Source organism: Oncorhynchus kisutch, linkage group LG9 (genome assembly GCF_002021735.2).
Source record: "Oncorhynchus kisutch isolate 150728-3 linkage group LG9, Okis_V2, whole genome shotgun sequence".
NCBI lineage: Eukaryota > Metazoa > Chordata > Actinopteri > Salmoniformes > Salmonidae > Oncorhynchus > Oncorhynchus kisutch.
The window spans coordinates 23,103,559-23,130,223 of NC_034182.2; the positions used below are offsets into that span (position 1 = coordinate 23,103,559).

At 43.1% G+C, this 26,665-nt stretch overlaps 2 protein-coding genes across 6 annotated transcripts in view; one reads left to right on the forward strand and one right to left on the reverse strand.

The window, feature by feature from the left end:
• Nucleotides 1-201: 201 nt before the first annotated feature.
• LOC109896923 (purine nucleoside phosphorylase-like) lies at nucleotides 202-9,281 on the forward strand. Of its 3 annotated transcripts, none has more exons than XM_031832175.1 (6): nucleotides 202-339; nucleotides 2,405-2,574; nucleotides 2,913-3,016; nucleotides 5,050-5,225; nucleotides 7,007-7,197; nucleotides 7,388-8,230. In XM_031832175.1, the coding sequence occupies exons 2-6, from the start codon at nucleotides 2,496-2,498 to the stop codon at nucleotides 7,603-7,605; spliced, it is 768 nt and encodes a 255-aa protein (XP_031688035.1). In that variant the 5' UTR covers nucleotides 202-339; nucleotides 2,405-2,495; the 3' UTR covers nucleotides 7,606-8,230. The 3 variants fall into 3 exon arrangements, with proteins under 3 accessions (XP_031688035.1, XP_031688034.1, XP_020346968.1); XM_031832174.1 differs by lacking the exon at nucleotides 202-339 and adding an exon at nucleotides 391-519; XM_020491379.2 differs by lacking the exon at nucleotides 202-339 and adding an exon at nucleotides 605-1,760 and having other exon boundaries at nucleotides 7,388-9,281.
• Nucleotides 8,743-26,665, reverse strand: part of LOC109896910 (calpain-1 catalytic subunit-like) — a 30,510-nt gene continuing 12,587 nt past the window's right edge. For 2 of the 3 annotated variants that reach the window (XM_020491361.2, XM_020491362.2), the window contains exons 4-22: nucleotides 25,888-26,006; nucleotides 21,580-21,713; nucleotides 21,127-21,295; nucleotides 20,757-20,840; nucleotides 20,445-20,530; nucleotides 20,038-20,112; nucleotides 19,719-19,879; nucleotides 19,464-19,624; nucleotides 17,592-17,603; nucleotides 15,722-15,933; nucleotides 15,565-15,604; nucleotides 15,272-15,337; nucleotides 15,119-15,176; nucleotides 13,566-13,630; nucleotides 13,357-13,425; nucleotides 13,084-13,162; nucleotides 12,745-12,861; nucleotides 10,421-10,479; nucleotides 8,874-9,937 (exon numbers count right to left, since the gene is read on the reverse strand). In XM_020491361.2, the coding sequence (XP_020346950.1) occupies nucleotides 9,911-9,937; nucleotides 10,421-10,479; nucleotides 12,745-12,861; nucleotides 13,084-13,162; nucleotides 13,357-13,425; nucleotides 13,566-13,630; nucleotides 15,119-15,176; nucleotides 15,272-15,337; nucleotides 15,565-15,604; nucleotides 15,722-15,933; nucleotides 17,592-17,603; nucleotides 19,464-19,624; nucleotides 19,719-19,879; nucleotides 20,038-20,112; nucleotides 20,445-20,530; nucleotides 20,757-20,840; nucleotides 21,127-21,295; nucleotides 21,580-21,713; nucleotides 25,888-26,006 (1,793 nt within the window). In that variant the 3' untranslated portion in view covers nucleotides 8,874-9,910. Of the gene's footprint in view, nucleotides 9,938-10,420; nucleotides 10,480-12,744; nucleotides 12,862-13,083; nucleotides 13,163-13,356; nucleotides 13,426-13,565; nucleotides 13,631-15,118; nucleotides 15,177-15,271; nucleotides 15,338-15,564; nucleotides 15,605-15,721; nucleotides 15,934-17,591; nucleotides 17,604-19,463; nucleotides 19,625-19,718; nucleotides 19,880-20,037; nucleotides 20,113-20,444; nucleotides 20,531-20,756; nucleotides 20,841-21,126; nucleotides 21,296-21,579; nucleotides 21,714-25,887; nucleotides 26,007-26,665 lie in introns of all 3 variants that reach the window. The other variant, XM_020491360.2, reaches the window with a different exon arrangement.

Here is a 26,665-nt window from a genome sequence, read left to right on the forward strand (position 1 = left end):
AAAATGATGGAGGCCACTGTGTTCTTGGGGACCTTCAATGCCGCAGAAATGTTTTGGTACCCTTCCCCAGATCTGTGCCTCGATACGATTCTGTCTCGGAGCTCTACAAACATTTCCTTCGACCTCATGGCTTGGTTTTTGTTCTGACATGCACTGTCGACTGTGTGACCTTATATAGACAGGTGTGTACCTTTCCAATTCATATCAAATCAAATTAATTGAACACAGGTGGACTCCAATCAAGTAGTAGAAACGTCTCAAGGATGACCAATGGAAACAAGATGCATCTGAGCTCAATTTCAAGTCTCATAGCAGAGTCTGACTACTTATGTAAATAAGGTATTTCTGTTCTTTATTTGTAAACATGTGCAAACATTTCTAAAAAGCTGTTTTCGCTTTGTCATTATGTGTAGACTGCTGAGGATTGCTGAGCATTTTTAAGAATGTAATCCATTTTAGAATAACAAAACGTAGAGGCACTATTTTATTTCTTAACCATTATTTACCTATGCCAGTCAGGTAAGAACAAATTCTCATTAACAATGACAGCCAACCAGGGAACAGTGGGTTAACTGCCTTGACGTATCTTTACTTTGTCAACTCAGGGGTTCTATCCAGCAATCTTTCAAGGTTACTGGCCCAACGCTCTAATTACTAAGCTGTCAAGTGTCAAATAGCTATGTTTATTTCCCTACACAAAAAATGGAGGCAAGAGGGATGTGGTGTCCATCACACATGGACCATTTCACTCGTTTTAGAGCTTCTTTCTTATATTTGGAAGAACTGGTAGATCCAAAGATTTAAAAAATATTGAGCAACTTTTCTGTCTTTGCTAATTTCTGCCAAAGATCAGGCTGCAACATTTTTACATGGGTTTTGCGCGCGCTTCCATGTGTTTTCTTTGAGTGTGTCGGTGCCTATTACCCAAATAATGCAATAATCATCGGTGGGTTGTGATGAGAGAAGTATATCGAGTCACGCGTGATATTCAAAACAAAAGCATAATTCATGTCCGGGCTGTTGAGTCACTTCCTTATGTGAATCCCCATCATCATAGTATATCTTGTCGATACATAAAATGCTGAAAAATAAGCCACATACGTTTTTTAAAAAACTTTCGCTTTTTCATGTGATCAACAGCAGATGGTTCGTATGAAATAGGCGTGGTACAATCAGTAGCCTAGGCCCTAGGCTACACCCCATTGTTGATAAATATTTATTTGAAGCTTCTGATGTGCTGACCATTCTGAAGAGGCGTCTCGGGATTTGCCCTAGAATAAACTCAAACTGATGTACTACATATTTCCACCAGTCACAGTGCATTATTTCTGTCCATAATTGCGCAGTTTAAAGGAGGTGTGCTGTGCAGACCAATCCAAACCTCGGGATCTATTTGCGTCACTCAGGGGGAGGGATAACAGAGAGGGGCTCGGTCTATAATTACACCGCTGACTAAACACTGATCAGCGAATCGAGCGCCAAAGCATTTTAACAGTTAACTGAAAGGCTACTAAACAGCTCAACGGTTTTCAACTGAAGATTTTGACCGTTTAAATGTTATAACATTATTATAAATAGGCCTATCACTTTAATGTATTTATTTTAATTTTACATTTGTAAGGATTTTTTTCCGCTTGACGTTTTGCCGTCAGACAAGTCTATCTGCTGCAGTTGCATTAAGCCAATTGATAAACCGCTGCTTTTGAGAGGATTCAAGAGACATTACATTACTTTATCATGTTTCCAGACTCAAGCACCGGGTGAGTAGCATAGACTATTAGCTAAATTTCATTAATTCCTTTCGTGTTCTGGACGTGCTTCTCACATTGTTATGCGGGCAAGTGCGTAGCCTAATATGGAATTGCATCATTATATCATTGTATTTACTAACAGTACTCATCCGCAACTTGTATTCAATGTGGTGCTACTGTAGGTCTACCACACATGGTCAACTGTGCAAGTGGAGGATATAGGTGTGTGTGTGTGTGTGTAATTTTAGATGAAACACTAGAAATGGATTTGTGTGGATCGGACGAGTCACATGCGATTGGGGCAGCAGAAAGAATTTGATATTTTCAGTGAGATTAAATGATAGTTGAAATCATGTTATCGAATAAGAAAAAAAAAATCCTCTCATGTGTGTGTGTTTGTGTCCTTGGGAGATTCGACACTATGGAGCCTCACACTCATTAACACACAGACTTAGATTATTGCTCAGAAAACATATGTTTATTAAGGACACACACACACTTCAACTTCCCATAGACACTCTGAAACACCCGGTGGCACATCAGCTATGTGTCGTGATCGCATTGACCACGACATCCATTTGTTTTTATTATAAAGTATTACTATAAGTAAATTATATTCTAACGTCTATCTCTCTTATTTCTGTGAGTTTCAGGTACAGCTTCGAGGACTGCAAGGCCACAGCAGACTGGCTGTTGGCCCAGACCTCCGTTCGCCCCGTGGTTGGCATCGTGTGTGGTTCAGGAATGGGAGGACTGGCTGACATGCTGAAAGACCAAGTGGCATTCAACTACAAGGACATCCCCAACTTCCCCCAGAGCACAGGCATGTAGTAGTAGTGTATATCTGTCTACTTGTTTTCTTATTTGGTGAATCTGCATTGCAGATGTATAGGGCAAGGTATATGGGGTCTACGTTGGCCATGTTACCTAACTAGGAAGAATTCTGGGCTCAGATTATAGCCTATGAAAAACAGCTGCACTCTTAGGAAAAAAGGGGTTCCAAAAGAGTTATTTGGCTGTCCCCATAGGAGAACCCTTTTTGTTTCCAAAAGGGTTCTCCATAGAAATCACCTTTTTCTTCTAAGTGTGGTTCTATAAGATGTTTTCTGATTGGTTGCTGTGCGTCGTCAGTGCATTCTAATTGGTTGTTGTATGTTACAGTGCATGGCCATGCTGGACGCTTGGTGTTTGGGACACTGAAGGGAAGGCCATGCGTGTGCATGCAGGGACGCTTCCACCTGTACGAGGGATACGCCATCCAGAAGGTATGTCTGTCTTACCAACATACCATGTAGAAACTGTAGGATTCAGACATATGGTGTTCTTCTGCATTACTTTAAATGATAGGTAGAGAAGATGGATTCATTATTATGCCTTTCGTGACAACAAGATGAGTCAGTCAAATACACAGGTAAAATATACCATACATAGAAGTAAAGAGAATAAAAACACATAGTATTAAATCAACTAGCCCAGGTATTCCCAAAGTGGGGTATGCGCAATGCTGTCGGGGGTACATCAAATATATATATATATATATATATATATATTTATTTTTTCCCCCACATTTTTAAACAGAACATTTATATTTTCCAACGGGGTTATACATTTGGGTGATTTTTAAATTTTTTATTCTTCCCTGTGTAGCCTCATTTCACTGCCCAAAATAAAATTAAACCATCTAGTGTTCAGCGAAATAACAACACAATAGTCAAATACAGGTATCCTAGCCAAATAATTAACATCCAATCACGTTACTCTCTCACGGGAAACCTTCACTCTTGCGCAGACATTTAGAAACGAAACATAACCATTTGAAAAATAAGCCACCGGAGGTTTTGGAGTGAAAATAAAGACGACTTTCGAGTAGTAAGATGTGTTTAAAAGCAACAGATACCATTAATAAGAAAGGGCTAGAAGATTCTTATATGGTGAGCTACCGAGTGGCGAGGACAGGCAAGCCCCATACTATTGTGGAGGACAGTCAAAAGTTTATAGTAGCCACCCTTTGCCTTGATGACAGCTTTGCACACTCTTGCCTTCTGTCAATCAGCTTCATGAGGTAGTCACCTGGAATGCATTTCAATTAAGAGGTGTGCCTTGTTAAACGTACATTTGTGGAATTTCTTTATCTTATTGCGTTTGAGCCAATCAGTTGTGTTGTGACAACGTAGGGGTGGTATATAGAAGATGACCCTAATTGGTAAAAGACCAAGTCCATTTTATGGCAAGAACAGCTCAAATGAACAAAGAGAAATGACAGTCCATCATTACTTTAAGACATGAAGGTCAGTCAATGCGGGAAATTTCAAGAACTTTGAAAGTTTCTTCAAGTGCAATCGTAAAAACCATCAAGCGCTGTGATGAAACTGGCTCTCATGAGGAGCGCCACAGGAAAGGAAGACCCAGAGTTACTTCTGCTGCAGAGGATAAGTGCATTAGTTACCAGCCTCAGAAATTGCAGCCCAAATAAATGCTTCAGAGTTCAAGTAACAGACACATCTCAACATCAACTGTTCGGAGGAGACTGCGTGAATCAGGCCTTCATGGTCGAATTAGTACAAAGAAACCATGGACACCAATAAGAAGTAGAGACTTGCTTGGGCCAAGAAACACGAGCAATGGACATTAGACCAGTGGAAATCTGTCCTTTGTGAGATGCAAAGTAGGTGAACAGATTATCTCCGCATGCGTAGTTCCCACCGTGAAGCATGGAGAAGGAGATGTGATGGTGTGGGGATGCTTTGCTGGTGACACTGTCAGTGGTAAAAATGGTAAAAAATGAATTCAAGGCACACTTAACCAGCATTGCTACAACAGCATTCTGCAGTGATACGCCATCCCATCTGGTATGTGCTTAGTGGGACTATCATTAGTTTTTCAACAGGACAATCACACAACACACCTCCAGGATGTGTAAGGGCTATTTGACCAAGAAGGAGAGTGATGGAGTGCTGCATCAGATGACCTGGCCTCCACAATCACCCGACCTCAACCCAATTGAGATGATTTGGGATGAGTTGTGCCGCAGAAAAAACATCCAACAAGTGAAGAAAAAGCATCCAACAAGTGCTCAGCATATGTGGGAACTCCTTCAAGACTGTTGGAAAAGCATTCCAGGTGAAGCTAGTTGAGAGAGGTGTGTTGAGTGTGCAAGGGTGGCTACTTTGAAGAATCTAAAATATATTTTGATTTGTTTCACACTTTTATTTGGTTACTACATGATTCCAAATAATGAAAAACCCTTGAATGAGTAGGTGTGTCCAAACTTTTGACTGGGAATGTATGCGTGTTCCAGATCACCCTTCCTATGCGTATCTTCAGCTTGCTGGGTGTAGAGACGGTCATGCTGACCAACGCTGCTGGCGGTCTCAACCAGGACTTCAAAGTGGGAGACATCATGATCATGAAAGACCACATCAACATGCCCGGCTTTGCTGGCAGCAACCCACTTGCTGGAGTAAACGACGACAGGTAGGCTTGGCGTGTGTGTGTGTGTGTGCATGACAGAGAGAATTTTGTTTAACTTCTTTACGCTCACAATAGTTATGTGTAGGGATACACTGATATGACATTTTTGGCCGATACCGAGATCTAATATTTTCCTTGCCAAAAAACCTGATACCGCTATTTAATACTTTAGTGGCCTTTTAAGCATTCTAGTACAGTTAAATAGTTGAAACATACACACATACACGCGCGCACACACACACACACATACACTAACCAAAAAGTTATTTTGTTGGCATTTACGTATGTCCCCATTACCAGTAAAACATAATCAAAACCTATTTCTTTCACTTACTTGCTGTGCTGTTTCGTTGTTAGTTTGTTCTGTCGTTTCATTCTCAACCAGGATTTCATCGTACATGTCAAGCAGTGAAGTTTCAGCTCAGTCTGTCCGTCCGTGGCCTCTCTTCCTCGGTGGACAATGTCACTGTGTCCGTTTCCATCTTGTCCAGCTGTGTATGTAACATTTCACGTAAACCCCATTTCTTGTCTGCGTCGAAGTAGCGGTACTTGTACCTAGCATCGAGCATGGTGGCGACACAGTGAAGAGGCTCAGAGAGAATGACACCTAATCGCTTGTTCACAGCCTCAAGTTTGCATCCCACGGTCTGTCTGCAGTTTTGTGGAGCAGGAGTTTCAATGCCATGACATCACGTCTGCTGCAGACGCAGTTGATGAGCTTATTTCTCGAGTCAGTTGTTCGAATGGAGCTAGGAGTGTGTTCATGATTCCAAGTTTCAAACATGTTCTCAAATGCCATTGAAATGACAACAGAGGTAGAGAACCAGGACATTCTTGAGAATGCAATACGGCTTTGCTCAGTACGAAATCCTCATTGACCCACTGTGCTGTCAGACTCAGCATGCTCGTGGGGCTGACATCGCTCGTCCAAATGTCGGTAGTGAAGCTAATAAGAGTGACGCTCATAGCAAGTAGCTCACGGAGGTGAGTTTCAACAATACTGTGTAACTCCGGTAGGGCAACATCTGAAAAATAGTGGCTACTTGGTAGTGTGTACCGGGGCTGTCAAGGACAATGAATTCCATTATCTTGGCATTAATGGATTTCACCTTTGAGTTGTCTCGCTGAAATGTTCTTGCTCTTTCAAATGACTGCTCGACTTCAACTTGTTTAGTTGTTGGAAGTGTGCACTTTTGTTTTTATTCAGCTTTTTTTTCCTAAGTAGTCGCTGAACGTCTGGGGGGGGTGATGCACTTTCAAATGAGTAATTAGGTTTGTGGTATTGAAAGATTTCACTTTCTCTCCTCCTCGGGAAATAACAGCAGCACAAACGTTGCAGATGGCCTTTTTGTTATCTTCCTTCGAAACACCAAAATAGATCCACACGGCAGACATTGATGGGCTCGGTTAGGAACGCCGTGTTGCACATGTAGCGCTGTGTTTTTCGTGGCGTCATTACGTCATCTACCTACGTTGTATAGGTATGCACGTCATATACCTACGTTGTATAGGTATGCACGTCATCTACCTGCGTTGTATAGGTATGCACGTCATCTACCTGCGTTGTATAGGTATGCACGTCATCTACCTGTGTTGTATAGGTATGCACGTCAGCTTTGACATCGGTTTTGCACATCGGCGTTAAACTAGATTTTCCAATGTTGGCATTTTTAGCTAATATCGGCCCATTCCCATATGCTTACCTATTTATCGTGCATCTCTAGTTTTGTGGCATTGAGGTGTAACCATCTCTCCCTTCCTCCCTCCCTCTCTCACTTTCCTAGGTTCGGTGTGCGATTCCCCTGTATGTCTGACGCGTACAACAGAGAGCTGCAGCAGCTGGCTGTGGATGTGGGACAGGAACTAGGCTACGGTGACTTCCTGCGCGAGGGCGTATACTGCGTCCTGGGCGGGCCCTCATTCGAGACCATCGCGGAGTGTCGCATGCTGCACAAACTGGGAGCTGACGCTGTCGGTAAGTCTCATCTCCACCGTGCCTTCCCCTAGTCTTAATCACAAGACCGTCACAATGCTCCATTCATTGCATTTGACATATTGAACTCAAAATCTTCCCTTATATTGAGGAAACATAACTGATGCGGTTATCAAACGTATTTTCCCTATGTCTGTACTGCTCTAACGTTCTTTCTCTCCCTCTCTCTCAGGCATGAGCACGGCTCACGAGGTGATCGCCGCGCGTCACTGCGGCATGCGTGTGTTCGCCCTATCCCTGATAACCAACAGGGCTGTGATGGACTACGACAGTGAGGAGAAGGCCAACCATGAGGAAGTCCTTGAGACAGGCCAGCACCGCGCCATCCAGCTGGAGAAACTGATCTCTACCATGGTCACCCGCATGGAATACAACAACACCAACGCCTAAATGAATGAATGGAACCAACCACCAAACTCATCGAAATAGAATTCCTACAATGGGAATCCCATTTAAGACAATGGGTGGACTGGCGGCCATTTTGAGTGTACCAATGAAGTGTAAGTGAGATTGCCTTGGTCTGAGGTGCAAAACCCATTCTAGGAATTAAATTTCTATGGTAAAACTGGCTCTGGATCAGTAGAAACCGACCGCCTTGAAGTTCTGAAACCCAATGACCTGCTTTTGACACAAGATTGCCTGCTCTTAGAGCTGTGTGGAACAGTCACTTACTGGCTGACCTCTCACGCTCACAGTCCCTCTTTTTAAAACATTCTTCCCATTTTCAAGACGATGGTGTACATTCCTGTCATGCGCGACTCTACAGGCTGTCTCAAAAATGTTTATCGTTATTATTATTGTCTATTATAAGTTGATAATGTTAACTTACTATTGAGCTGCATGTGTAAATGTCTTGATTTAACTTAACAATGAGAAAGCTATGGATCTGCTGTACATGTATTTTAGCGTATGTATCCTGTCTAATGTACATTAGTTGTTGACATAGTGTTATTTTTGCTCTTGTTCTTTTTTTTAATATGAATGTGCTTACTAAAGTTTATATTTATTCATGTGATCAAGTCGATTGGAGGATTTATTGGTTAATGATACCGAAGATTGTCTATTATAGTGACTAGATAGTCAAATGACCGCTCTAACAATGGAAATAAATGTTCTCAAAGATGGAAGGCAGACGGGAGGAGGTGAGATCAGGTGGGGCCATTCTAGCCAATGAGAGGGCATATACGCATGTGAACAACAGTAGTTTTCACATTCAGTACATTATGAAACTTCTATTCGATCAAATACGCTTAATGTAAATCGACACACTCTCATAGACCTCCCCACTTGGGACACACTCTCACAGACAAATTGTGGGCTGAGTAAATCCTCTCGCTTCGCCTTTTTCCCCCTCTAATACTCACTTGTGTGAATTATAAATTCAGAAAAGTTTGAGGAAAAAACTTGGGAGTATTCTTCGTGGGTTTATACATTTACAATGGGACACATTCCATGAGTCTGATATTGATTTTTGGAAGAGATGTTAGCTTTGCTCAAAACCCAAATTATGACATAACCACATGAATATAATTGTGTTCCGGAAAGGTTTATTGAAGTTTTGTATAGATAGAAATGGAAAAGGTACATAATTCCATAATAAGAGCGAGCATAACACAATTCCAGAGTGCGCACTGTAAACAACAGTCGTGATTGCATACTGCATATAAGACATTTTATTATCAATCTACACAGAAAAATGGCAACTATAGAATTGAATGTCATGGCAATAAGAGTGTCATACTGTTTCTGGTTCCCTCAGTCTATTTGGCAAAATGTCTCCAACTGTACTTTACCCTCCTCCATCCATGAATACATCTGACATTACATGCGATCGGGTTGATGCCTGCTATTCCAATCAAAAATCAGTCATCGCTTATAACCTACATCACAAATACTAAAATACAAATAGCCACTGGGCACACACTGGTTGAATCAATGTTGTTCCCATGTCATTTCAATGAAATGACGTTGAATAGACGTTGACTTGACGTCTGTGCCCAGTGGGTAGTTTCATGTTCCCCTTGGAACACTAAACTTTTTTTTTTTTAATAAAAAGCTGGGATATCCTTGAAGTGTCTTTGGCATCCATTAAAAATGAGGATATCAAGTTTTGAGTATGCGGCATTACAAGGATATTGTGGTTTTCCCACTGAAAAGTACTGACATACACGACTTCTAAAACAAATTGTCATGCGGGTGATTCGATCCTCTAAGGATGATGAAGTACTTCCAAATTACAATAGCTCTTTGCCTTCTTTCTCAGCAGAGAAAATCCTTTTGACCCAAACGCCATGCCAACACTCCCATTGCCTATTCCTGAAACACAGGTCACAAAATGGCTTCCAAAAGGAACGTTGAAAATATGACAAGGCAATTGTGAAAATTGGCACAAGATGTAAAACAAAAACTTTAGGAAGTTTCCTTCCTATCCAATAGGAGGCAGTATCAAAATTCCCTGCCGTCTTCCTCTATGTTGTGGCGCCATGTGAGTAGAGTTGTCTCCCTCTGTTTCTAAGGTAACAGGCAATGTTTTGGCACATGATCCCCATATTAAATGTTGTAAACATTACTCAAGTTTTTAAAAGTTTTTTTTATCCATGGATCCCTGCAGTGCAGAGAGGAAGAGCCAGAGAAAGGCACTTCTGAAATTACATTAGTGTAGTCTGGTGCAATAACATCAGTGAGTCCATCATCTTTAGGCAAACATGGTCAGGGTGATCCACTGTAGACAGAGAGGAGGGGGAGAGGTAGCGAGGGAGAGAGCACATAGTCACTTTAATAACTCTACCTACATGTACATATTACCTCAACTAACCGGTGCCCCTGCACATTGCGTCTGTACCGGTACCCCCCTGTATATAGTCTCACTGTTGTTATTTTACTGCTGCTCTTTAATTACTTGTTACTTTTATTTCTTATCTGTATTTTTTTTAAACGGCATTGTTGGTTAGGGGCTCGTAAGTAAGCATTTCACTGTAAGTTCTACACCTGTTGTATTCGGCGCATGTGACTAATAACATTTGATATGATTTGATTTGACTTTTACATCATCAGAACTTTGCTCATTATGAATAGTGACATAAGAATCACATAACAAGGAACCCCTTTCAACTGTGTAGGCTAGCTATGACTGAGACAACACTCTTATACTCCGATCAACTGAACAACAAAAACGTAACAGAGAGATAGAAATTTGAGATCAGACCTGGAAGAAGTTGAGTTCTATGACTCCATCAGAATCTGCGTCCATCGTCTTGAAGGTTTCTGTAGGTACAGTAGTGTTACGAAAGTCAGTTAAAAATGTAAAGCACCCATACGAATATGACATTCACTATTCTGAACATTTGGATCAAGATCATACATCATTGGCCAATCTGAAACATCAGTGTAAAATATACCTTATACAGGACATCGTATGGATGATGAATATCATCTATCTATAAGTTGACTCGGTGAGTTTAGTTTATAAGGAAGTGCATTGGAGATGTACCCACTGTGACTATTAAAACCTACCCTAACCAGAAACCATGGATGGATGGCGGCATTTGCGCAAAACTGAAAGCGCGAACCAACGTATTTAACCATGGAGGTCTGGGAATATGGACGAATATAAACATTGACATTTTTCCCTCCGTAAGGCAATCAAACAAGTGAAATGCCAGTACAGGGACAAAGTAGTGTCGCAATTCAACGGCTCAGACACAAGACGTAGTCTCACGGACTACAAAAAGAAAACCAGCCTCGTCACGGACACTGACGTCACGCTTCCACACAAACTAAACACCTTCTTTGCCCGCTTTGAGGATAATACAGTGCACCGTCGTGGCCCGCTAACAAGGACTGCACCCCCCCCCCCCCCTCCTTATCCGTGGCCGACATGATTAAAACATTTAAACATGTTAACCCTCGCAAGGCTACTGGCCCAGACGGCATCCCTAGCCGCGTCCTCAGAGCATGCTCAGACCAGCTGGCTGGTGTATTTACGGACATATTCAATCGCTCCCTATCCCAGTCTGCTGCCCCCACATGCTTCAAGATGGCCACCATTGTTCCGAAGAAGTAAATGACTAGTAGCACCCGTAGCACTCACTTCTGTCATCATGAAGTGCTTTGAGAGACTGGTCAAGAATAATATCACCTCCACCATACCGGCCACCCTAGACTCACTTCAGTTTGCATACTGCCCTAATAGGTCCACAGACGATGAAATCGCCATCACACTGCACACTGCCATATCCCATCTGGAGAAGAGGATTACCTATGTAAGAATGCTGTTCATTGACTACAGCTCACCATTCAACATCCTAGTACCCTCCAAGCTCATCATCAAGCTGGAGACCCTGGGTCTCAACTCCGCCCTGTGCAATTGGGTCCTGGACTTTCTGACGGGCTGCTCCCAGGTCGTGAAGGTAGGAAACAACATCTCTACTTCATTGACCCTCAACACTGGGGCCCCACCAGAGTGGGTGCTCAGCCCCCTCCTATACTCCATGTTCACCCACGACTGCACGCCTCTAACTCAATCATCAAGTTTGCAGATGATACAACAGTAGTGGGCTTTATTACCAACAACGATGAGACAGTCTACAGGAAGGAGGTGTGGGCACTCGGAATGTGGTGTCAGGAAAACAACCTCTCACTCAATGTCTACAAAACAAAGGAGATGATCGTGGACTTCAGGAAACAGCAGAGGGAGCACCCCCCTATCCACATCGAAGGGACAGCAGTGGAGAAGGTGGAAAGTTTTAAGTTCTTCAGCATACAAATCACAGACAAACTGAAATGGTCCACCCACACAGATAGTGTGGTGAACCTCAGGAGGCTAAATAAATTTGGCTTGGCACACAAAACCATGACAAACTTTTACAGATGCATAATCGAGAGCATCCCGTCGGGCTGTATCACAGCCTAGGGTGGTGCGGTCTGCACAACGCATCTCCGGGGGCAAACTACCTGCCCTCCATGACACCTACAGCACCCGATGTCACAGGAAGGACAAAAAGATCATCAAGGACAACAACCACCTGAGCCACTACCTGTTCACCCCGCTATCATCCAGAAGGCGAGGTCAGTACAGGTGCATCAAAGCTGGGACAGAGTGACTGAAAAACAGCTTCTATCTCACGGCCATCAGACTGCTAAACAGCCATCACTATCACTGGCCACTTTAATAAATGGATCACGAGTCACTTTAAACAATGCCACTTTAAATAATGCTACTTTAATAATGTTTACATATCTTACATTACTCATATCATATGTATATGCTGTATTTTATACCATCTACTGCACCTTGCCTATGCCGCTCGGCCATCACTCATCCATATATTTATATGTAAATATTCTCATTCACCCCTTTAGATTTGTGTGTAGTAGGTCGTTTTTGGGGAATTGTTAGATTACTTGTTAGATATTATGGCATTGCACTGTCACAACTGGAAGCACAAGGATTTCGCTACACTCGCATTAAACATCTGATAGCCATGTGTATGTGACCAATAAAATGTGATTTGATTTGACTGTACTCACTGAACATGGTCTCCAGCCTAACCAGGCAGGTAACAAAGTTGTCAAAGTCAACTGTCAGGTCGGCCTCAGTGTAGCGCAGAATGATCAGCTGGAACAGGTGGTTCTTCAGCTTGAAGCCTGATGACACAGACAGAAAATTTACAAAGGCAGGAACCATTTAAAATGGGTTTAAACCCACCAGATATGCTTTCATAGGGAACAATGGGTGAAACGTATGCATTTCTATTTTCAGTTATTGTCGGTTCGCCATGTGTCCGTACTGTGGCTAAATAAAAGTAGTGATGATGCACTACAGAAGAAAAAAAACAGATTGAGGTTTAAGGGAAAGAGCTACTGGACCTGCTGCCTCCAGAGCCATCCTCATCTCATAGGAACTCATGGTGCCTGACTTGTCCAGGTCAAACTGACGGAATACAGTCTGGTGGAGGGTTGGAGGGAGAGAGAGAGAGAGAGAGAGAGAGAGAGGCAAAGGCAGAGAGGGACAGAGATTGAGAGAGAAACGAGGGCAAATGCTCTACGGAGACTGGACAAGGAACTAATGACGAGAGCGAAGGCTCAGTTCAAGTGAATTAAGCAAGTGAATAGGAGAACAGGATTTTCAGCTCGGCTCACCAGGTATCGTTTAATCTTCTCCCACAGCACGTGGAACTCTGCCAGTCCCAGTTTACCACTACCATCAGTCTGAAGGACACGGTCAAGGAACCCTGTTTATACAGACAGTCACAGAGAGAGACCAGACAGAGACACCAGAAAAAAGACGAAAGACCAGACAGATGGGACTAGTACTGTATAAAGAATTGATTGAAGTACACCAAGGATACATCCATCAGGTTGATCATAGTGCGACAAGCTTCCGGTCCAAATCCATCTGTCTTCAGATCTTTGTCTGTATGTGTGTGTGTGTGTGTGAGAGACAGAGAGACAGAGAAAAAGAGATTTATACGCATCTGTAAAATCCAAATCTGCCTGGAAGGACCGACAGTGTGGGTCTCCGTTCGAAGGATTGTGAAAGATCTCGAGTAGGCTCACATATACAGAGATACAGTGCATTCAGAATGTATTCAGACGTTTCTATAAATTATTTGCAAATGTTTTTTTTTTTTAATTACCTTGCCTAAAAAAATACCTTCCCTACTTAAATAAAAGGTTAAATAAAAAACGTAAGTATTCAGACCTTTTGCTATTAGACTCTAAATTGAGCTCAGGCGCATCCTGTTTCCATTGATCATCCTTGAGATGTTTCTACAACTTGATTGTTGTCCACCTGTGGTACATGTAATTGGTTGGATATTATTTGGAAAGGCACACACCTGTCTATATAAGGTCCCACAGTTGACAGTACATGTCAGAGCAAAAACCAAGCCATGAGGTCGAAGGAATTGTCCATAGAGCTCCGAGACAGGATTGTGTCAAGGCACGGATCTGTAGAAGAGTACCAAAAAATGTGTGCAGCATTGAAGGTCCCCAAGAACACAGTGGCCTCCATCATTCTTAAATGGAAGAAGTTTGGAACCACCAAGACTTTTCCTAGAGCTGGCTGCCCGGCCAAACTGAGCAATCGGGGAAGAAGGACCTTGGTCAGGGAGGTGACCAAGAACCAAATGGTCACTCTGACAGAGCTCCAGAGTGCCTCTGTGGTGATGGGAGAACCTTGCAGGACAACCATCTCTTCAGCACTCCACCAATCAGGCCTTTATGGTAGAGTGGCCAGGCAGAAGCCACTCCTCAGTAAAAGGCACATGACAGCCCGCTTGGAGTTTACCAAAAGGCACCTAAATACTCTCAGAACACGAGAAGCACGATTCTCTGGTCTGATGAAACCAAGATTGAACTCTTTGGCATGAATGCCAAGCATCACGTCTAGAGGAAATCTGGCACCATTCCTACGGTGAAGCATGGTGGTGTTAACATGTTGTGGGGATGTTTTTCAGTGGCAGGGACGGGGAGACTAGTCAGGATGGAGGGAAAGATGGACAGAGCAAAGTACAGAGAGATCGTTAATGAAAAGCTGCTCCAGAGCGCTCAGGACCTTAGACTGGAGCGAAGGTTCACCTTCCAACAGGACAACAACCCTAAGCACACAGCCAAGACAACGCAGGAGTGGCTTCAGGACAAGTCTCTGAATGTCTGTAAATGTGATTTTTCCGATTTCTTTTATTTATAATAAAAGTGCAAAAAAAAAAGAGAAAAAACTGTTTTTGCTTTGTCATTATGGGGTATTTTGTGTAGATTTGTGAGGAGAAAAAAAAACAATTTAATAAATTTTAGAGTAAGGTTGTAACGTAACAAAATGTGGAAAGTGTCAAGAGGTCTGAATACTTTCCGAATGCGCTGTATAAAGCACAATACTCTAATTCTATTCCTAGGCACTCACGCTTGCTGATGATCCTGTTGAGTATTGTCTGCAGCTCTGTGGCACTGATCTCCATGTCCTGTAGACACAGAAACAGAACATGAGGAAATACTACAGTTCCCATCAGCCCATTCGCCCTGCTGTCCCCTCACTTCCCCTCCCGAGTCTCCTCACCTCCCCAGCCAGCTGTCGGAACAGACTCTTGAAGCCAGCGTCAATCTGGCTCTCGTCCAGCTGAGACTGAAACAGAGATACAGAGGAACGTCAACTCTTCTTTCTTGTTGGTAGTACTGGTGTTGGCATGTTACAGTATGGGCTTGTTAATCAAACAGGATTCTCCATGGTCTGCATCTGAAATGGAACCCTATTCCCCACACAGTGCACTACTTTTGACCAGAGCCCTAGTCAAACGTAACTCACTATATAGGGAACAGGGTGCCATTTCAGCCCTTGTCTCTTCCCCTCACCTCTGCAGGAAGTTCAGCTGTGACGTCATCATCCAGCTCTCTAACACAGACAGAAAAGAACACTATTATCAATGTCCTTACATTAAATTAATTGCCTGTCTATCGTCCATAATCTCCTCATATGTCCTGTTCACCACTCTGTTTCCATATTACTCACTCTGAGTTAGCTGGTTTCTCAGAGAAAACCCTGAGGACAAAGTCTCCCTCCTTCTGGGGTTCGAAGGTGGAAGGGACGATGATGTACTCCCCGGCGGGCAGCTGGAAACGAGAGCTCACCTCTCTCAGGTTGATGAAGAGCTCAGAGCGGGCGCTGGAACCGTGCGTCAGGAAGAAATCTCTCTTCAGGTGGATGCCTGATCTACCCACGTACTGAGAGGACAGAGAGAGCAGGGGGAAAATGAACTCCCTGACCTCTAACCCCTGATCTGCCCACATACTAAGGACAGAGGGCAGGGGAAAGCAGTATGAGTGAGTTAGTTAAACTAGATTAACCTAACCCATGTACTGATAGGATGGCGAGAAGGGAAAGCTCTATGTGTGAATTTGTTTAATGACCTCTAACCCCTGTCCCGCCCGCATACTGAGACAAACGGAAAGCACCCCTGACCTCTAATCCCTGACATTATGTCTATGCTATCATAGGAATTAGGAGAATGCTACCATGCATCTCCATATGAGACAATTGGATGTGAGCCTAAGCACAAGCCACATTGACCTTTGAGACATGCAGGTCAATATAGGCCTTTTGGCCACATTCCACTTCAGCTATGAAACACTGTCCAACAGGTTCTTAATGCACTGTCCAACAGGTTTTTAATGCACTGTCCAACAGGTTTTTAATGCACTGTCCAACAGGTTTTTAATTCACTGTCCAACAGGTTCTTAATGCACTGTCCAACAGGTTCTTAAAACCTCTTTGGGCTAGGGGGCAGTATTTTCACGTCCGGATGAAAAGAGTGCCCAAAGTAAACTGCTTGCTACTCAAGCCCAGAAGCTAGGATATGCATATTATTAGTCGATTTGGATAGAAACACTCTGACGTTTCTAAAACTGTTTGAATAATGTCTGTGAGTATAACAGAACTGATTTGGCAGGCGAAACCCCAAGCATCCACCCAGGTAAAAAATAATTTGAGCTCAATGTGTTTTCCATTAGTTTTCTATGGTAATCCCTTTTTAATAGAAATATGCTTGCAGTTCCTATGGCTTCCACTACATGTCAACAGTCTTTAGAAATTTGTTTTTCCTTTGAGAAATTAAGAAGTATTCCTTTCCTTTCCATGTGTGACACAAAGGGACTCAAGTCTTTTGGAGCGTTACATTTTTTTTGATAATTTAGGTTTTAGGATACATAAATTTGGATTAGGAACGTTGTTTGAAATGTTTGGACCAAGTTTACAGGTAATTTATTAGATACTTTGTAGTCATGTTGGGCGAGTTGGAACCGGTGTATTTCTGAATCAAACGCGCCAAATAAATGGACATTTTGGGGATATAAAGAAGGAATTTATCGAACAAAAGGAACATTTGTGATGTTTCTGGGGCATTTTGGAGTGCCAACAGACGAAGATCTTCAAAGGTAAGGCATGAATTATATCATTATTTCTGAATTTTGTGTAGCACCTGGCTGGTTGCAATATGATTTGTTTGTGTTTGTATGCGGGGTATTGTCCTCAGCATGGTTTGCTTTCGCCATAAAGCCTTTTGAAATCTGACATGGCAGCTGGATTAACAACAAGTTAAGCTTTATTTTGATGTATGTTTTGTACATTTTATTATGAGTATTTCTGTTTTTGAATTTGGCAAGCTGCAATTTCACTGGATGTTGTCAAATCAATCCCGTTACCGGGATTCGAGCGGGAATGGGGGTGAAGGGAACCCTAAGAGGTTTTAATGCACTCTCCAACAGATTTTTAATGCACTAAATATCTCTCAAATACAGTTATGCTGTCCAACAAGTGTTTCAATTATTACACAGTTACATCACAACCCAATGTAAAATAATACTGGCCAGCAGAAAATACATACCTCATTAGGAACCTGTAGAAAGACACAGAAAGACAAGAGTTAGATAGAAACATACAGTCAATCCTACTGCCTTGCAAAATATAGAAAAATAAGAAAACGTCTCTTGCCTCTGTTGGGGTCAAATTGGGGTGAAAGAGATAAGAGACTAGTCAGACATACCACTATAAATCAACTTGGGGACATTTACTGCTGAGCCTTTAGATAACACTGAAACTATGTTTGTATAGCTGTGGATGCATGGGCTTGGTCTCATGAGTAGAAGGTAATGACTAAGGCAGTTCCATCACAGGGGGTTGACTACAAGCACGATAAAAGCATGATAAAAGCTACTTGGACTTTTCCTATTTTGCAGAACTCAGGAGAGACATCAGTTGTATGTGTGATGTTTGATCTTCTGTCTACAGCTGTATTTGGATTTTTTTTTAAATTGTGCACATTTTGAGTGTTCCTTATTTGTTAATTAAAAAACGGAGCACAGAAAAACAGAGCCAACATTTGGCGAGCTTGCCAGGAGGGAGTGAGTGCAACGCCACTGCACGGAACCTGAACCACCTTCTCTGATCACCAAATTGTATGGTAAGCAGACACCTGTTATATCGAAGTCCGTAATTTAAAAGAAGTGGGTATTCAGTGTTTCGCTGGTATGTAAAAGCGCCGCCTCCCTCTTGTAATTATAAAAACAAAGGAACCTAAAAATGTGCCTGTATAAGTCAATGAATGTGTGGTAATTGTTGTATGTCAATGTGTGTTATATGTTATATGTATTAAGAACAGTAGCTCGCCTTCTTGGGGGTGCTGGGGTAACTTCCGGAAGGGTACTCAAAAGTAGTTAGGGAGCAGAAGCTGTATCTAGCGTGAAAGTTCTGAAACAGGCGATAACCTATGGGGCACCTGGAAGATAGAAATAAACTGTTGTCTGTCCTTATGTGTTTGTTTGGTGTGAGTGAAATGTGCAGTGGGGGGGGGGGGGAGAACGAATCGAGAATTGGTTATTTGGTCTGAGGACTGAGAGCTGTTTTAAGTGGATTTTTGATAAAGAGGAGGATGAGGAACAGCATGTAGATAAAGGCATGACATTGGAATAGTATAAGAAGGGAATTTTTGGAAGTGAGGACGACAGGAAGGAGTTATGTCATTGTATAAGAAAAGGAGGGTATGATAAAGATAATACCTATAAGACGTATATTACCCTACACCCTGAGGAACTAGTAAAACCCTCAACATATTTTGTATTAGTTGAAATACGATCTATAATTACTTGTAGAAGGATAGTTAAGGAGCCTTTTAAGTGGAATTGACATTTTGTTTTATGGGCATATGAGAAGACAGTGGAGGAAATAGAGTTCAATCTGATACAACACCCACTGAAATTATTGCAAGTTAGATAATAGGTAGGAAAGGCTAACATAGCGCACCTACACCATTATCATTACACGGCTGACTGTCAAATAAAACCAAGCTAATGCTCACCGTGTCTGCAAAGGCCTGTATAGGGTTTTTTATTAGGTAATGGCCCAATGGTGGAATAAAACGTTAGGAGTAGGACATAAGTTATTTGAATAAAAGGTTGAACATATTTGTTAGTGACACTTTCCTACCATAGGATAGTATAGGAAATGTACAACCCTTAGTATACTTGTCAAATTATTACAAGGAATTTGAGTTCTGTAGAGATTTCCATAGAAAATTGAAGTCGAGCATGCAGTTGTCTATGTGAGGCCCGTGTGTGAAATATATTTGAGTTTAGTAGAACCATTTACTATAGTAGAATAGAATTCGGATTTCAGTATCACCCACTGTTGTTTAACACACACTGAAAGGAGATAGAGAATAATTGATCTAGGCATATTCATACATGTTACACCTCAACACCTCGTAAATGGCAAATCCGATGGTCTCCATGTCCTTGCCCTCCTTGCGTTTCTTTCTCCGGTCCTTCTGCATCAGCGCCACCAGGAAGCTGCAATCTGATTGGCCGGCTGTGTCGGGGTGCTGCAAGTCGATCTTGAATTGTGGGTTGATCCAGAATGTGGCTAAGTATTGTGGGGGAGGGGGGGGGGGGAGTTATCAGAAGACATTTTCTAATCAACTGTGTACCACTTCTTTATATCCTCCCTCCCTCCTCACCAGGGAAGTTCCTGCAGCCCCCGGCCGTGCTGCCCCTCCTCCACTCCCCCTGGTAGACGGCTGAGCTCCACTTCTTCTGCTGGTTGGCCTCCAGGGCGTCTGCTGTGAGGTTACAGATCTCCAGACGCGTAAACTCACGCAGGAAGTCGCTGAATGACATCCTGAGAGGAGGGATTTAGAGAGCGAGAGGTGCAAGGCAGGGGAGGGGGAAGGGGAGAGGAAGGGACAGTCTGTCGTGTATATGACGCAACAACTCACACATTCTCTCAAGTATCGTACCCAGAGGCCATCCGACTTGGTGACACAAATACACACTCACCAGAACTCTCCGTCCTCACTGCGGTTCTGGAGTCGCCCTCTGACTGACCGGTCCACACTCTCCCACTCTCTGGAGCTAAAATATTCGCAAATGAAAATACATTACCGAATGTATTCCATATCAAAAGGGATAGAAAACCATTCTCACTAGTTACACAGTATGATATGTAATATGACACCTGCAGTATAAATCTATTCTCACTAGTTACACAGTAGGATATGTAATATGACACCTGCAGTATAAATCCATTCTCACTAGTTACACAGTATGATATGTAATATGACACCTGCAGTATAAAACCACTCTCACTAGTTACACAGTATGATATGTAATATGACACCTGCAGTATAAAACCACTCTCACTAGTTATATGATAGGTAATATGACACAGTGTTTCCTTCTCTTACTTGTCACTCCAGGCACCAGTCCACTCTATCTCTCCCCAGGGGTTGCGGATGCGGACCAGTTTGGTCATATTCCCCCTGTACACCACCTGATGGAGAGGGATACTGCATTACACAGATGTATCGTAGCTGGGGAAATGGCCACCCTTCTGTCAATTCCAATGTGGTTGATGTACAGGTAAAGGTAGAGACGTTTTGTATTCGTTTTAATGCTGTCTTTTGTGTCTGTCTGTTCCCGGAACTCCACTAACACATGATGCAATTGGGGGAATTGACCCCTGAGTGCCACTCGAACCAGAGCAGTCATTGGCTCACCTCGTCGACCCCGGTCACTGAGTAGGCGTGACCTTTCACCAGCTTCTTAAAGGTCACAGCCTCCATGTCCTGACTACCGGTGATCTGGGGACAGAAGACAGAGTCCGAGTAAGCGTTTCACTGTGCTGTTTACACCTGCTGTATCCTGGTGCACGTGACATCCTTTGACTTGATTTGAGAGGATACACACACAGGGACTCTTGACACACTGTTACATGTTCCAGTCAGGGACATGATATGACAAAGTCTGCGAAAATGATGACATCATGCGAAACATCCTGGTTCTTAGCACCGCGTTAAGCTGATTAAAATAGGCAGTGTTTTCTATGACATAATCGAAGAAATGAACATAACAAATCTGAGTACTGACGTCTATGGAGCAGCCCAGCAGCGATCCTCTCTCCACGGCCCGGCTGATGATACTGTAGAGGTCAGAGGGCGCTTTCCTCAGCTCATACATCTCCGTTACCCCTCCTGTGAAGTCCTCAAAACCCTCTGACGTGCTGCCTCCCGACAGGGCCTCGTAACAGCCATGCAGCCTGCAACGAGGGTGGACAATTCTGTATCACAAGACTATTTAAAAACAGACATTTCTGTACAATATACACACACAGGACGTATGCATATAGACATATCATTTTACATCATTTGTATTTACATTTTGGTCATTTAGCAGACGCTCTTATTCAGAGCGACTTACAGATATCATAACCCATACCAACATATACAGAGTGAAATAAATGCAAAGCCCATGTATACAATCCTTCTAACCACCCTCTTCTCTCCTTTTTCTAAACTCCTCCCATCCCTCATCCCTCCTTACTTGGCGTAGGCTTTCTCCAGCAGGGCGCTCCAGAATTCTCCTCCCTCGGCAGAGTGGACAAAGAGTAGCTTCCCATCCTTCACCGGCAGCCTGTCATCGATCACCACCTCCACCCACTCCCCATACTGCCAGAACTACAAAACACAGACAGTAGGGAGACTATCAGAACTACAAGACGCAGACAGTTGAACTACAAAACAGACAGTAGACCTACAACACACAGACAGTAGAAATACAACACACACATTAGGGAGACTACCAGAACTACAAAACAGACAGTAGAACTACAACACACAGACAGTAGAAATACAATACACAGATAGTAGGGAGGTCAATATCACTACCTTTACCCACTCTCCAACCTGCCACTGCAATCTGAATAGGGATAGGATGAAGTGAGATGCAGCTAAGCACTGATTTAAGGTCAGTTTTACACGTAGTGTATTAGTAATGTATTCGTTCTTGGTGCTTGTGCAAAGTAGCACAAGCACCAAGAACGAATACATTTAACATTGAAGACAAGCTCTGATTTCCCCTCTAGTGGTGAGGGTGAGCTGATCGCAGAACTGTGCCCAGGGGGTAACTTCTAACCAGAGCGGAGCTTTTAGTCACTTACACCCAATGACCATCAGGTGGCAGAAGTGGCATTAGAACAATATCATCATCGGGCTCAACAGGGAAGAGGGAGGAACTAAGACCGAGGTAACAACCACAGGAATTTATGGCAAGATCTTGAGCAATCACGCTATCTTCCTTCCAATACACATGGGTTCCATGTAGCCTGCCTACACCACTGTGATATTAGTATGCTTTTAGAGGGAGAAATACAGGCTGTCCAATAATGTATGTACCATTCTCCTCAGCTGCACGTAGCTAACTGATGCAGACCTACGGCAAGGCAATATAGCTCCACCACCACAAAATCACATCAGGGCCACCAGAACATTATATAGAGTTTGAGGTATGTGGCTCTGGGATACATGAATGTAACAATACTGAAGTGTCAAAACCAGCAGTGACAATGACACCTAATTAGATTCAAACTGTTTTGACTCGTGACTTCCAAACAGTGGCAGGAGGAGGGGATGTAGAGCATAGAGTCACAGTTGAGCTGTTATTGTGTGTGTGTGTGTGTGGGTGTGGGTTGGTGGTGGTGGTGGTGGTGGTGGTGGTGGTGGGGGGGGGGGGGGTGATAGAGACAGAGAGAGATAAATGGTTAATTTTGCATGCTCTGCAGGGCTAAAGTGACTGCTGGGACTGTACGGTCGACTGCAGAACAGGATCACATGATCGGCTGGGTTGACACAGAAGTATTACAACACCCCCTACGCCCACCAACACACACAGAGGGGGAACCAAACCATGAGCCACTGTCTACCCTGTTAGCCTTTATGGGGCAAATCCTAACTTCCACGTTAAGTAGAAAAGTGAACATTTGATGTAGGTGGAAGTTAGTATTCAACCCTATCAAAACTATCTCTTACAGTATCTATTTAGCAGAGTAGAGGTCTGTTCCATATAAATACCAATCAATTTGGGAACTGAATTGCATACTAGTTCAACGGACAGGAGAATTGAACTAAAATTGACCCCAACGCTATCACAACGCTATCTGATGTAAACACACCAGTGCTGGCTACAAGGAAAGTAAACCAAATATCCACATCTGCGTAGCAAGCTTGAGGGAGTGTAGTTTGTCCTAGAGCCGCAGCACTTCAACTGTGCAGTTCCTTTCACCTTCTGATAATAATATCCTATCAGCAACCTAGAGATTTTCAAACTGAAAATTACAGGCATACTGTAGTCTGTTTTACAATACAGGATTTGTTGAGTCTCACAGCTCATCTCTGCGCCTAGCTAAGCACATACCGCATTCCCAGAATCTGCAGCACAGCTCCCCCTTTGTCTGGCTAAACCAATTAGAACATCCAATTACATTTGGGAGGATGAGTCACCCAGGCGTACGAGATCTGGCACAGGATCAGGAGATCTCAACAAAACACTATTATTGGGTTTAGACGGTGTGTGTTTCTTAGTATCTTTGTGGGGACCAGAAGTCCTCACAAGGATAGTGGAACCCGGGAGAAATCGGAAAAATCAGGACATTTTGCCGGGTCCCCACAGAGAAAAAGGCTATTTTAGGCTAAGGGGTTAGGTTTACGGTTAAGGTTACAATCAGGGTTAGGGTTAGAATTAGCAATAGGGGTTAGGTTTAGGAGGTGGTGATAGGTTTAGGGTGGTTAGGGTTAAGGTTAGGTTAAGGGAAAATAGGATTTTGAATGGGAATACATGTTTCGGTCCCCACAGGGATAGTAAAACAAAGTGTGTGTGTGTGTAGAGGGTGATCTCAACAGAACAACGTATTACTGGGTTTAAACCTTCAACTGTTAACTAACACACAGGCCACACAATGGAGGAAGGGATATATGGTGAATTAGATCACATGCACATAGAGTTGAAGTCGGAAGTTTACATACACCTTAGCCAAATACATTTAAACTCAGTTTTTCACAATTCCTGACATTTAATCCTGACATTTAATCCTGACATTTAATCCTGACATTTAATCCTGACATTTAATCCTGACATTTAATCCTGACATTTAATCTAAATAAAAAATTCCCCACTATATTTTAAGACCTCCAATTGACTCAAATTATGTAAATTAGCCTATCAGAAGCTTCTAAAGCCACGACATAATTCTCTGGAATTTTCCAAGCTGTTTAAAGGCACAGTCAACTTAGTGTATGTAAACTTCTGACCCACTGGAATTGTGATACAGTGAATTATAAGTGAAATAATCTGTCTGTACACAATTGTTGGAAAAATGACTTGTGTCATGCACAAAGTAGATGTTCTAACCGACTTGCCAAAACTGTAGTTTGTTAACAAGAAATTTGTGGAGTGGATGAAAAACGAGTTTTAATGACTCCAACCTGAGTGTATGTAAACTTCCAACTTCAACTGTATTTAAGGCATGAATGAGTTTATATGCCAGTAGGTTCATAGACACATAGCTATGTTATTTACTCTCATGCCAGCAAGGAAACTGTTTAGGACATAAATAAGTAGGCTATGACTGTGGAAATAAATGTGACAATGAAAACATGTTGCAAGGTCCCTCTCCTTGTTCAGGCAGCGTTCGGTGGTTGACGTCACCGGCCTTCTAGCCACCGCCGATCCCCTTTTCATTTTCCATTTGTTTTGTCTTAGTCTTACACACCTGGTTTCACTCACCCAATTGCCTGTTTATTATTTAACCATCTGTTCCCCATGTTTTTTTGTGAGTGATTGTTCTTTGTAAATCGGTCCGTGGGCTCGAAAATATTTGCCTTGTATTTTTTGTATTTTGAGTAATGTACGTTGATTACTCATCTCTGCTGTCCTGCGCCTGACTCTCTACACCAGCTACACACAGGACGCTATTACAATGTAATAGTACTGTGTTTGCATTAATGAATGTGTTCATGATGGATGTGCTGTGTTTAGCTTGGCTGCCTGCTGCTCAGTGTAGCAGCAGTAATGGTTACTCTGAATGACTGGGCAGTGGTCAGCACTAGGCTAGCAGGCTCCGTATTGGCTCCTGTCTCTGTGTGTGTCTCTCCGTCTCTGTCCTGGCACCCTGGCCCCCAACTGAGTCGGACTCTATTAATGTGGGCAGCTGGCTGCCATCAAAGGGTTCGGTGAGAGGAAAGCTGAGTGAAAAGTGAGGGCCGCTACAGTGGGCACTGGACACGGACACGGACACGCAAGCACCACCTGGTCGCCCATGCATGGAGACGTCCATTTAGAGGGCAACTGTGGTGTCGCTTTAAGGTCCTATACAGAGAATGATAGGTGTGTCTGTGTGTCAGAGGACTGGTTTTGTGTACAAAGCAAAGGTCATCGTGATAAGGCCTGGCAAGAAGCAGGAAGCGTGCCTTGGAGTGAATTAAGGTACATTTCTTGTTTTTATTAGCCCACATGAGATGGAAAATTGTCTTCTGCTTTTATCCAACCCCCCCATCCATCCACCCACCCCTCCCTCCCGATATACATACGAACACATATTAGGTTGAAGATGCTGGAGCAGAGGGCAGCCGCATGTGCTGCATCCAATGAGCAGTTTAGGGGGTGAAGTTCCTTGCACGAGGGAACATCGGCAGTTGCTGGCACCTGAGATTGCCTCCGGTTGCCAGCTCACTCCCCGCCACAACTTCGAGTTCACTTCAAGAGTAGCTGAATATCTGTATTACTGTATATTAGTATATATTATCGTATAGATGGATATACAGTCAAATCAGAAAGAGGAAGTGAGTGTGTGGTGACCTGGAAGTGGAAGATGCCAGCGTACTGGCCTCCGAAGTCCTGTCCATGAGGCACCACTCTGTGGAGGAGGTTGTCGTTCAGAGTCAACGAGGCTATGGCTGCCAGCAACCAGCAGTCACCTGAAACACACACACGTACACACACACACACACGTACACAGACAGGAACACACACAACATAATACATCAGTCATAGGTAGACTATGTTAATGATAGCAATGCATTGTATCAGTCCCTTAAAAAGAAGTCACCAAACATTCATCAGTCGGTAGTGTTTGTTTTGACCACCTGGAAATACTCTGGCCGTTAGTCATAGCATACAAGTAACGCCCAGAGTTTTTTCTGATCTCGTAACACAGTAAGACAAAACTCCTGGCCCTGTTCATCATTCACCTCTTCAAAAGTTCCCAACTGTTCTTCCTTTGAATCATTCTGAGCCTCAAGGCTAGGTGAAGCTAACTGACTAAACTCTCCACTCTGGTTAGACAGATACTGCTGTCTGTTTCTCACTGCTGTGGGAACGGAGCACTTCAGGCTTAAGTGGTGAAAACCTTGTAATACTGGAATGCACCTTATAAGGAAAGCGTAACGAGAGAGAGGTCCGAGAATCTGTTCACACACACTTCATGCTGACCCTATGTAACCTCCAAGGAGTGTGTTCGAATTTGAACTGTCTGGACCTACAGTATGCTGATTAAATAGCTTGATCTACTGTAACTCTAACAGAAGAGGTCATACAATACAATGCCCATGCAGGGTAGAGGCATAGGCTGAAAAGC